Raw genomic sequence first — 12,478 nt, 5'->3', positions numbered from 1 at the left:
CAGGAATGACTCACATTCCCAGGGCTTGGAATAAATGCATCATACTGCTCCCTCAAGTGTTTGTTTTTCATCAAGTTCCCAAGTACAAACCTGAAGTCAGCCTCGAAAGGTGAGAAGGATCCCTCTGTTGCCAGATCATCTGATGAGCAGATCTCTGGCTTCGCTTCTGTCCAGGATCCTACTGCAATTGTGAAGGTGGAGGCTGGCATTGGCATGGTTACGTAGTAATGCCAACTTGAGCATCCTATAAACAGAAAGAGGAAAACATAGTGAGGCCAATGTATGGTCCTAGACCTTACTCTGTAATTTTTCTCTTTAGTCACTTGAAGAGCTTGTGTGCTAAGCTGGGATGAGATTCTTGGAGGCGGGTCATGTCAACTGTGGGGGCATTATTCTAGGTCTCAGGGAAAGCAAAACAGGGATGATGTATTCAAGACAGCCAAGGAGATCTGGATCTCTTCCAGGGATCAGTTTGAAGCCCTTCAAGTGAGGCTATAAATGAAGGGTGGTCGAGGTGGCCACTAATAGCTGCAAATGCGTAAGGACAGAGGTTGTACGCTGCTATGAAGTCAAGGACTCGGCTCATCCGTATTGCCTAGCACGGTACTTGGCATAAAAAAGAAGATGCTGTGTTGAATGAATGAATGAATGAGTGAATGAACAAATGAATGATCGCTTCTGTGCTGCCAAACTACTTTGTCTAAATTCAGTTCAAGTCAATCTAAAATGCATACAGTAAAAAACAATGAGACTAGGGAAGGAAAGTATCTGGATTTTAGTCCCAACCCTGAAACTATTTATCTATGGAAGTTCAGTCTTATCCCTCACCCTTTTTATCTGTTAATGTATTGGGGTGGTCCCAATTCCTCATTAAGCAGATGAAAAACAGGTCTACAGGTGTTCAGGGGAGCCAAGGACTCCCAGCTAGTTTGTAACAGGGCTGGAATTTGTAGCTGGGGCTCCCTACCACAGCCAAAGGTATACCCTCCACTTAGTCCAAACCATAAAGAAGGTTTTTTAACCAAAGGAACAAATGACTAAACTTATAACACTATGCTTCCTTTCTTCTAAGATGGGAAAATGATTTTAATGTTACTGAAATAAATCTCAATGTATCGCTCAACCTGATTTAATATATTATTTTTTCTGAGCATCTGCTATAAATTAATGGTGTGTCTTCAGGGATTTGGTATCACCTCACATTATAGAACACAGTTCTCCACTTTCATGTTCCCATGGGGGGAACTTCCACTAGAGTAACACCCTTAGCCTCTCTTTCCACCCCTTACTGACTCCTTTTGAGGAGCTATTCTTTTCTTTCTTGTTTTAAGTTTTTGAGGGTTAAACACTTATAGAGTGGCCTGTGGTCATCCAACTTGGTCAATGAGTGAATAAGATGTCAAATTCAGGGTAGAAATATTACCAGGCCTATATTGACCAGCAGACCTCTAATGACATTTTTTAAAGTGCTTTACCAGTAAAAATCAGTAATAGGTTAGATTTTGCTCTCCATATGCTTGGATTTTTGTCTCTCAACTAATTCTGAACTTCGGAAGGTTAGTGGGGTCATTATTTATTACCCTCTGAAACTCTACCAACTTAGATCCAAAGAAACACATGACAGAACTTCTCTGATAAAAAACAAAATTTTAAATAGGAAACAATGACAAAATAAACATGATATCAAGTTTGAATAAATAAATGGAAGCTATTAGAGGAGATACTTAAAGAAGAAATGTAGAAGGGCATGCTGCTGGAAACCCATTACAGAGGCAGCCATTCTCTCAAACTTGCTCGTAAGTTTGATCCTGGTTCTAGAATCAGAATGGCCACTCTTGAGATCACTTCCTCCACAGCTGACTAAGAAGCTGAAGGTATGCTCCTCTTTAAAGAGACAACCAAATCCAGTGATGCTGGGGACAACCTGATGACGTGCGTAGCTTCTTCTGGGCTTGAAGGAAAACCACAGCTTTGAAGAAAACGGCTGCTGTGATCCCAAGCCAGTAAGAAGAAGGCAGAGACAATCCCAGCAGTCTTGATAAAAACCTGACATGGATGTGACGTGACATGCTGTACTGCACCCACCTCCCTAATGTTTCTACTTTCTCATAACTACCTCACTGGCAACCTGATGTCTCCCTGTAGCTGCTCCATGAAGAACTTCAATTTGGACTGAACAACACAGTGAGAGCTGGCACAAGTTGGGTGGGGGGAGGTGGAGATAGAAGAAAAGGAAAGAAGGTATGGGTAAAGAACTAAATGTTTTGAATATCCTAGGTTTAAAAGAGAAATTTTAAATAACAAGACTCTCTTGGTCAAAGGGCTGTGGTCTGGTCATTCTTTCTCTGAAACATATCTTGGAGTGTTTAACATGGGCCATCGAACCTTCCTTTTAAAACTTCAGACTCTTAGGGGTTCAGTAAATAAACAGCAATAGTGAGGATTTCAGGTAAAAATGGAAGATTGAACACTTATCTGATAAGGAGCTAATATCCAAAAAATATAAGGAACTCATACAACTCAATAGCAAGAAAACATATAATCCTAGTTAAAAAATGGGTAAAGGACATAAATTGCTTTCTCCCAAAACCCAATTAAAGGACAGTAAAGGGATTTTTTTAAAGGCTTAAACCAAAAGGAACAAGGAGAAAGTATAGGAGACAATTACCGCAAAATATTGGAAGCCAGAATGCAGGTGGGAAGAGTGGCGAATGACATGGCAGCCCTGAATCCTAAGCTAGCTATGGGAAAGACAAGATTCACCTCATTGTATCCCCCAGATGCCCCCAAAAGGCTGGGAGTACAAGAAGTACTAAACTCAGCAGGACAGGCTGGATGACTAAGAAGGGCTCAGATCCCTGGACGGCTTCCCCTACTCCCCACACCTGGACTATCTGCCCATCCCCATCAAAAAGTATACCTCAGTAAGTTACCCAGGTTTCTAAAGAGCAGAGCCATCTCTTGAAATTTATCCCATCCCCCCCCCCCCCCCCACACACACACCAGCAAATAACTGGAGGTTTATTTTCTAGAGAATAAGAGAGGGCCTCTAGGGGGAGAATGGCATAGTTGAAGGCAAACTGAATGGGATTAGATGAACATATGCATATCAGATACTGAGACCATCAGCTATTTCCCCTTATTTGGTTCCCAAAATGCTGACAACCAGGTTTTTACCTCCAGGCAGGAAAATGAAAAAACCTGACCAACCCAAGAGAAGGATATTGACATTGGAGGTTCCCTATGATCAGCCTATGATGAAACTTACAGATGACAAGCCTTATGTGTTCACTCAGTGCTCCAATCAGCATTTTAGTCCCCTACCCTCAAACACCTACAGACAAATCAAGGAACTTCAGGCATCTTTAGAAAGCCCCTAATGCAAAACTGAGAGACCCAAACAAACAGAAACAAGCAACTTGGAGGACAGTGACCATGCAAGAAGAAGAAAACTTCAAAAAACACCAAACAGATCCACATTGAAAGTTCAGAGAATTTATTGCAGTGCTGAAACAAGAACAGTATAAGATTTAAAAAGAGGACTTGAAAGTAAAGAGAATTAAGGATAGAAGGAAAGAAAAAAATTAAAAGGAGTAAGATGGGATATAAAGCTGAGGAAATCTCCCTAGAAAGAAAAAAAGAGACAAAAACATGAGGGAAAAATAGAAGAGCAGTTCAGAAGGCCCAGTATCCAAGTAATAGAAGCTCCAGAAAAAAGACAACAGAGGAAATAGAAGGGAGAAAATCGTCAGCTAAGAAATTCGAGAAAATTTCCCCAAAGTTAAGGGACCATGAGTTTTCAGATTGAAAGGGCACACAATACCCAGGACACTGGATACAAATCCAGCCACATCATGATGCATCATTATGAAATTTAGAACCCTGAGGATAAAGACAAGATCCTACAAGCTTCCAAAAAGAGAGAGAAAACAAAAATCACATACAATAAGGACATTTTCAGACACGTAACGTTTCAAAAACAATTCACCCCCCACACATTCTATTCTCTGGAAGCTACTAGAGTATGTAAAATATGCTTCAGGGCTTCCCTGGTGGCGCAGTGGTTGGGAGTCCGCCTGCCGATGCAGGGGACACGGGTTCGTGCCCCGGTCCGGGAAGATCCCACATGCCGCGGAGCAGCTGGGCCCGTGAGCCATGGCCGCTGAGCCTGCGCGTCCGGAGCCTGTGCTCCGCAACGGGAGAGGCCACAACAGTGAGGGGCCCGCATACCGCAAAAAAAAAAAAAAAAAAAAAGCTTCAAAAGGAGGTAGCAAACCAAGTAAGAGGAAGACAGATGATCCAACACAGGTTCAAAGGGAACCTGTAGAATAAAGTCTACTTCTGGGTATATACCTGAAGGAAATGAAATCACTTATCTCAAAGATAGATGCACCCCATGTTCATTGCAGAATTATTCATAATAGCCAAGACATGGAAACAACCTAAGCCCCAAATGACAGAGGAATGGATAGAGAAAATGTGATACACACATGCACTCACAGAGGAATATTATTCATTCATAAAAAAAGAAGAAAATCCTGCCATTTGCAACAACATGGATGTACCTTGACGGCATTATGCTAAGTGAAATAAATCAGACAGAAAAAGACAAATACCGTATGACCTCACTTACATGTGGAATCTAACAGAAAAAAAAAAAATTATAGAGAAAGTAGATTGGTGGCTGCCGAGGGTGGTAGGTAGAGGGCAGATGGGGAGGAAATGGGTGAACGCGTTCAAAGAGTACTAACCTCCAGTTATAAGATGAATCAGTTCTGAGGATGTAATGTACACCATGGTGACTACAGTTAACAATATTGTACATTTGAAAGTTGCTAAGAGAGTAGATCTTAAAGGTCCTCACCACACACACACACACACACACACACACACACACACACACACACACATATATATCTATATATATCTATATAGAGAGATATATAGATATATAGAGAGAGAGACCTTATTGAGGTCATTTTGCAATATATACATATATCAAATCATCACATTGAACATCTTAAACTTACATAATGTTACACGTCAATTATATCTCAATAAAGCTTAGGGGGAAAAGAAGAATGAAACACTATGCACAATAGGCTTTCTCCCTATGTTCTGCTTTGAACTTTTGAGCTTTTTTTTTGTTGCCCCTCTAGTTCTTGTACCATCCATCTAGCACAGGGACAAGATGAAACTTGTGGAAATAGCAGGAATTGAAACTACTTTCAAGAAAGAACACTGCTAATGGAATAAGAGGTATCTGTTAGATGCCTGCACATGGTCATGGAGAATCCACACAGAGTGCCCAATCACACCATGTCCCAGCACCTTTATCAGAATGTCTGTACCCTCAAGGTGATGTGGGGAGGGCACTGAAAGCCACAGAGGGGTGTGGCAGGGGACTGGAATGAGATTAGCAATTTATAAAAGTCAGAAATCTTAAAATGACCTAGAGTTTGGGAGTGAGATAGCAAAAGTGATAAGAGAACCTGAGTCAAGTCCAGCAAAAGTGTTTTAGAACTGCCATGCTCTCTCCACAGTCTTCTCAGGAAGTTAAATAATAGAAAGAAAAGGATTTGAGGGGGAAATGTATTGAAAACATCCCCCAAACCCATATTCTAAATGTTCAAAATGATTTTCTCCTACACAGCCCTCAAGACTTTTTTTTTTTTTTAGATTTCTCTACTTAGTGGAGCTCATATGGAAGAAACTGTTTCATACGTCAGGCTTTTAAAGTAAAAAAGTTTTCTAGGCTACCAAACAAGTCAAAGAGGGGCAGATCATCACTAGGCTGGGCCACATAAGAACTGGCCAGGAACCCACTTCCCAAAGACCCTAGCTGGACTCTTCTCAGAAGCTTCTCAAAGGTCCAGTCCAGTGGGCTTCTTGCCTGACCCTGGGTAAATCTGGAGCCAGTGCTGTGACAACTGAATGCTTCCAGGGCTCTGGGGAGGCTCTTGCTAGTTGATTACTATGAGGGCCTGTCTAGTATCCTCATTTGGTAGCAAAGTCTCTTTTCCGTTGTCTGTTCACGGATTATTCCACTGAGTCCAATCTTGCATGAAGACAGCGCACTGCTACAGGGAGGTAGCTGCTCAGGAAGTAGCTGACCTCACCTCAAACCAGACTGCAAAAAAATGCAAATAACAAGGTGGGAATACTGCCCCCAGAAAGCAGAGCGGTGCATTCCAAAGATAAAGAGAAATAACTTCTGGATTATCTATTGTTTGGAATAAGTCGACCTCGAAAGGAGAATTGACGAGAGTTTATTCCTCTTGAATGTATCCACTGACTGAGTTCCAGCTCTGGAATCTGATTGCAAGGGTTCAATTCCCTGATCCACACTTACCAGTCTGGGCACATTGCTTAATCTCTCCATGCATCAGATTCCTCATCTATAACAAGGGAATAATCACAGTCTCTACCTCACAGCATCATGTGAGGATTAAGTTAGATAACATATATATTGATAGAAATCTCTAGGCATAGTAATTGGCACATAGTAAGTGGTGAAGAAATGTTAACTGCTGTCATCTTTACAGCTGCCTCCCCCTGTTGCTTGGGCTGACTTTCTGGAGGCAGAGACTAAGAATGTCGAAGGTATGGCTGCCACATGTGCACTGAAGCCTGTGGCCCGATGAGGCCCACATATGGGGTTTAAGGTTGAATGGCATTAAAACACTGTGCACACAAAGCGATCCATTTAAAGGAGAATGACAGCCCAAAGGGGGCATCCTGTATGACTTCATATAGAATGGGCCATTTGGAGACTATTTAAATGGTGTTTACTTTAAATGAGCCATCCTCGATGAAATAGACAGTGAATGCCTTCATTTTCCTTTTTGATTTAATCCACTTGCCCTAGACTCCCTTGCTACACCAGCTGCAAAGCAAAGAGAACATCCTGTGCTTGAATTAACCCAGAGTTCTTCCTCTGCACATGATTTCACGGCCAGGCCAGGATTCATTAGCAAGATGCATGGGGAGAGGGGCGGTAGGAAGGGGCCCAGAGGAAGAGGCGCTCCCTAACTGTGCAGGCTTGAGCAGCCACCAGTTCGCCTCCCTTCTGGGCCTCCTCATAAAGATCCTGAAAGCCTCTATGCCACCTCCTCTAACTGGAACGTGTTTAGGAGAGAAAATTCTTATACTTCAATTGTCTCACCAGTAAGACAGATAAAACAAATACTGTTCTTATAATTGTGCTAGCAGCTGCTACAAGATCCAAATAGACATTTTCGTCTTCAAAACAGGACTGAAGGGGCTTCCCTGGTGGCGCAGTGGTTGAGAGTCCACCTGCCGATGCAGGGGACACGGGTTCGTGCCCCGGTCCGGGAAGATCCCACATGCCGCGGAGCGGCTGGGCCCGTGAGCCATGGCCGCTGAGCCTGCGCGTCCGGAGCCTGTGCTCCGCAACGGGAGAGGCCACAACAGTGAGAGGCCCGCGTACCGCAAAAAAAAAAAAAAAAAAAAAAAAAAAAAAACAGGACTGAAATTCTCCTTAAAGATGATTGTGTGTTTTGCAAGTACCATAAGAATTTGAGGTGGGTAATTTCTCAAATTGTAAGTTTTGAAAATCCTTATAACTAGAGAGTGTTAAAACAATTACCTTAATTATTTTCTTCATATACTATTCTAAAAAACTGTCTTATGAATTGTCTTGAAGATTCTATCTTTCTGGGGAGGAAAAGTGGAGAGGAAAAAAGGAAGAACATGATGGAGTATTCCGTTCATGGGAAGAGAGAGAACTTTTTATGCTAAACCTGTGAAAAATTTTGCTAATTATTTGAGGAAATTGTTCTTACAAAAAGAAAAAAATTTTAAGGGAAAAAAAATCAAGATACCGTAGTTGTTTCTACACATCGATCATGCCTGCTAATAGTAAATTAAATACAAAATTTATGGAACATCATCATACTATTCTTAGGGGAGTCTTGGACATATTCACTCAACTCACACTAAAGGCACAGCCACAGCACACAAAAACACTCTGCTTCCACGGAGGCAAAAGCAGATGATTTATCTTTGCAGAGTTAAGCATCTCACAAAATTTCTTGTTTTTAAAGAGTTATTGTTTCACTGAAAATTAAAAAGGCACTTAAATTCTCCCTATTTAAAGCATCCACTTTATCTTTTAAACTCTTCCACTGTAGGTTAGACAAACAGCATGAAGCAATTGGAAACACCAAATTGATACATGCTTTTATTTACATATATTTCTTTACTCAATTCTTCTGTAGTGCCTGCTTCTTTCCTACCTCAAGCTTGTTTCTTTCTCTAGCCACTATTCTTAATTTCAGAACTTCCTGCCCAAACTAGTCCATATGTCAAGCTATTTCATTATTTTGGAACATCTCTGTATTACAAATTTAAAATGCTTGATGGTATATACAAGAGCATGTATATATAGGAACATGAATTTATAAGTGTATGTAGACACACTATATATAATGTTTTTATTATATATTTTTATATATTTATTATAATAAATATAATAGATACATAACAAGGTAGGTAAAGCTCCCGGTTGGGGTTGCTCTTCCTCTTTCGGCTTCTTTCTCTAGTGCTTGGGGCTTTCAGCAAACCCCAGCTTTTTTCTTTCACTACTTTTTAGATGCTGAGTCTACACGTTCTGGTTTTATGAGCTAGTACCACCCTCCTGAATACCCATGGCATGACTGCCTTTTGTTAGTCCTTTTCCACTGTTGTTCAAGGGCAAGAACTGGCACCACAACAAAGGAGACAGTAAGACGCCCTGGGCTGGTATGCACCAGCACTGCCTGACCAGGGCCATGTGCCAGATCATGCCACCACTTCTCAGGCACTGATGCCACCTGGCAAGGCTTCAGGTTTCCTTTCCTGGCAACATGGTACTGCTTATGGCACAGGAGACCCAGGAGAGAATGACCTTCAAGATCATTCTCGTGAACCAGATAGAAGAGTGCCACCTACTGAACCCAGAACACAAGCACCTCCACAGGTTTTGAGGTTTTCCCTCGTGGCGAATGGAATACCTAAAGGAATACATTTCACCAGGCTAGTTATGCCAAGTCTCACCTGCACTCTGCCCTATGCTGTGGATAACCTAGTTCCCCTTAAACTTAAATACGAAGTGGATCAGCAAACTGGACACCAAATCATTCTGTGCCAGATGGTCACAAGTGTGCTTTAGTACTTTACTCACTTGAGAAAATCCATGAATGTCAAGCCTAAAACAAAAATCCAGGGGCCTTCCCTGGTGGCTCAGTGGTTGAGAATCCACCAGCCAATGCAGGGGACACGGGTTCAAGCCCTGGTCCGGGAAGACCCCACATGCCACGGAGCAACTAAGCCCGTGCGCCACAACTACTGAGCCTGTGCTCTAGAGCCCGTGAGCCACAACTACTGAGCCCGCATGCCGCAACTACTGAAGCCCGCACGCCTAGAGCCCGCCCATACTCCGCAATAAGAAGCCACCGTAATGAGAAGCCCACACACTGCAACGAAGAGTAGCCCTCGCTCGCCGCAACTAGAGAAAGCCCGTACACAGCAGCGAAAACCCAACACAGCCAAAAATAAATTAAAAAAAAAAAATCCATAGCAACAAGAATGGGTATACACATGCCTGCCAGAATCATCATTATCCAAAAGAAAGCACGATGACTTCCCCATTTGCCAAATATGGTAAGTGCAACTCTAGGAGGGCAAGCAAGAACTAGACAAAAAGCAAATCACAAACAAAAGAATGAACTGACAAAGATTTAGAAAGTGCAAGGCATTATGTGAGACCTTATGAGGGATGTAACAGAGCAGAACACAGTCCTCAATCAACAGTAGCTTTCTAGAGAGAAAAGATGCATTCACTCTGTACTCCTACCCCTTGAAACACATGTACGTATACTAGCCCAGAATAAAGTTTCCTCAGTTCAAGAAACAAGGAGCTCTCTCTACTTTGCATTCTCTCTTTGTGAAAACACTTAATCATGACCATTCCTAATGTCTTTTAATTTACCATTTCCTTATACGTAATTCCTGGTCTCATACTGTGGAAGCAGTCTAAATAGTAGTATTGCTCATTTTGAGCCATCAAGAGGAAAGAAAGGTTGGCTTTCAATTGCACACGAGGGTACGAACCCTGAAATCTTGGCTTTTCCCTGGAATTTCCCACACGAAATCAAGAGAGAGAACGTCAGGGAGCTGGTCAGTTGGGCAGGCCAGAGAGTAGCATTTTGCCCAGGATGAGGTAATGTCTACAGTCTCCTACTTTTACATAGAAAAATGAAATCAGACCCTAAGCAAAGGCACAAATAGTTTTTAACACCTTTCACTTGTTCATATGCTTTTTCTCCTATATTTGGAAGGAGCTTAAATTAGTCAGTCTTGTTCATTTACTTGAGGCTTCCCATGAAAAACATAAGTGGAATGTTTTAATTTTCTAGGAAGTAGACACTAAATTAGACTCTGTGAAAATAAAACAAAATTAAACAACAACAACAAAATTACCAAATTGGGGGATATAAGCATGTACTACACCAATTTTTTCCTTTCAAAATATACTGAGCCTGGAGAAAAGGCATAAACTCTAATCAGAGGCAAAACTAAAGGAATGACGCTGAAATCACTTTTGTTACTATCAGTAGTGGTTTTAAATGCTTCTTCCATGAACCTATTACTTCTGTCTGATTACAGAGAACACATTTATTCAACAAATAGGTATTGAGCACCTGTTATATACAAAACACTGTACTGGACGTTGGGTCTCTGTGCTTAATAGTTTAGCTACATTTTGGCAGGGAATATAGGCTGACAGTAACACACAGGCTAACGTTTCGGTCTGCCCAAATGACATGATGCTGGGGAAGTTATATAATAAAGGAGCTAAATAAGTCAATCTAAATCTACGGCCTTGACTTAGCCTTATTGAGAAAAAGGATAGTGATTTCTCAGCTACTAAGATTCTTATGATGGTCATCACACTACCGTCTAAACCATTAGCCTTCTTCTTAAAAAAGAGCCAGGAGGGGGCTTCCCTGGTGGCGCAGTGGTTGAGAGTCCGCCGGCCGATGCAGGGGACACGGGTTCGTGCCCCGGTCCGGGAAGATCCCACATGCCGCGGAGCGGCTGGGCCCGTGAGCCATGGCCGCTGAGCCTGCGCGTCCGGAGCCTGTGCTCCGCAATGGGAGAGGCCACGACAGTGAGAGGCCGGATACCGCAAAAAAAAAAAAAAAAAAAAAAAAGTCAGGAGGAATGATTTCCCTCATGTAGTGAGAACTCGGAGGTCCACTGTCTGATTTCCATCCCCTGCCCAAGGGTTGTTATCATTTCTGTCACTATTATCTGCCTCATTACATTATGCTGCTCCCAGGTGCTTTTCTTCTTTCGGGAAATCAGCTGGTGCCTGGCAAATGTACTAATCAGGTTGACGTGTCACTGTGATGGAAACTGTGACTTGCGGGTTGGGTTTTGCTGCTCATGTTTTCAATGACAGCTCTTAGTTTTAAAGGGCATTGTGCACAACAGAGCGGAGGTCCTATGAGACCAATCTTTGTGCACAACAGAGCGGAGGTCCTATGAGACCAATCGTCTAGAAAACATGACTTGGGAAGGAAGTGGTAGCATCTTGTATCCACATACACCCTTTTTCTCTAAGGAGTGCAGACACATTTGGAGATATTATTCCATCCTCAGAACAGCCATTTTGGGCCTGGCAAAGAGCGTTGTTAATACTCTTGCCTGATTGTACTCTGATAAACCCCAGCTGTGGGCTGCAGGAGGCGTGCAGTATTAGCATAAAGTTCTTTCTTCTGGTGTAGCTCTATCCTCTCTCAGTTTGAATTGGTAAAGTCTGCTCTATGGTATCATATAAAGTTGTATATAAGCAAATCCCAATTATTATCTACTTTATTATAACTATGCCCTGAATTGGAAATTCGGGAAAAAAATCCACAGATACACTGTTGGAGGTATGAACATTTTCCACGAAAATGTTAAAGTCAATTCTTGTTTTAATTTTTGATGGTAATCTTCAAAAGGATAGGTAAACAGACAGATGTTGAAAGGATCAGAAGACTTTTTTTCTGTAAAGAGTTAGTTAGTAGGGGGGCGGTGGAAAGATGGCGGAGGAGTAAGACGCGGAGATCACCTTCCTCCCCACAAATACACCAGAAATACAACTACATGTGGAACAACTCCTACAGAACACCTACTGAATGCTGGCAGAAGACCTCAGACCTCCCAAAAGGCAAGAAACTCCCCACGTATCTGGGTAGGGCAAAAGAAAAAATTAATTAAAAAGAGACAAAAGAATAGGGACGGCACCTGCACCAGTGGGAGGGAGCTGTGACGGAGGAAAGGTCTCCACACACTAGGAAGCCCCTTCGCGGGCAGAGATTGCGTGAGGCGGAGCGGGGAGCTTCGGAGCCGCGGAGGACAGCACAGCAACAGGGGTGCGGAGGGCAAAGCGGAGAGATTCCCGCACAGAGGATCGGTGCCGACCGGC

The 12,478-nt window shown here is 42.5% G+C and overlaps 1 protein-coding gene across 2 annotated transcripts in view; it reads right to left on the bottom strand.

Annotated features, from left to right (window-relative positions):
• Positions 1 to 12,478, bottom strand: part of AOPEP (aminopeptidase O (putative)) — a 318,679-nt gene that overhangs the window by 275,540 nt on the left and 30,661 nt on the right. For both annotated transcript variants that reach the window (XM_007448285.1, XM_007448286.1), the window contains exon 3: positions 91 to 244. In XM_007448285.1, the coding sequence (XP_007448347.1) occupies positions 91 to 244 (154 nt within the window). The remainder of the gene's footprint in view (positions 1 to 90; positions 245 to 12,478) is intronic.

The sequence above is a fragment of the Lipotes vexillifer genome, unplaced genomic scaffold (assembly GCF_000442215.2).
Source record: "Lipotes vexillifer unplaced genomic scaffold, Lipotes_vexillifer_v1.1 scaffold252, whole genome shotgun sequence".
NCBI classification, from domain to species: Eukaryota; Metazoa; Chordata; class Mammalia; order Artiodactyla; family Lipotidae; genus Lipotes; species Lipotes vexillifer.
The sequence above is the reverse complement of the archived record's forward strand: the minus strand, read 5'-3'. Positions and strand labels throughout refer to the sequence as shown.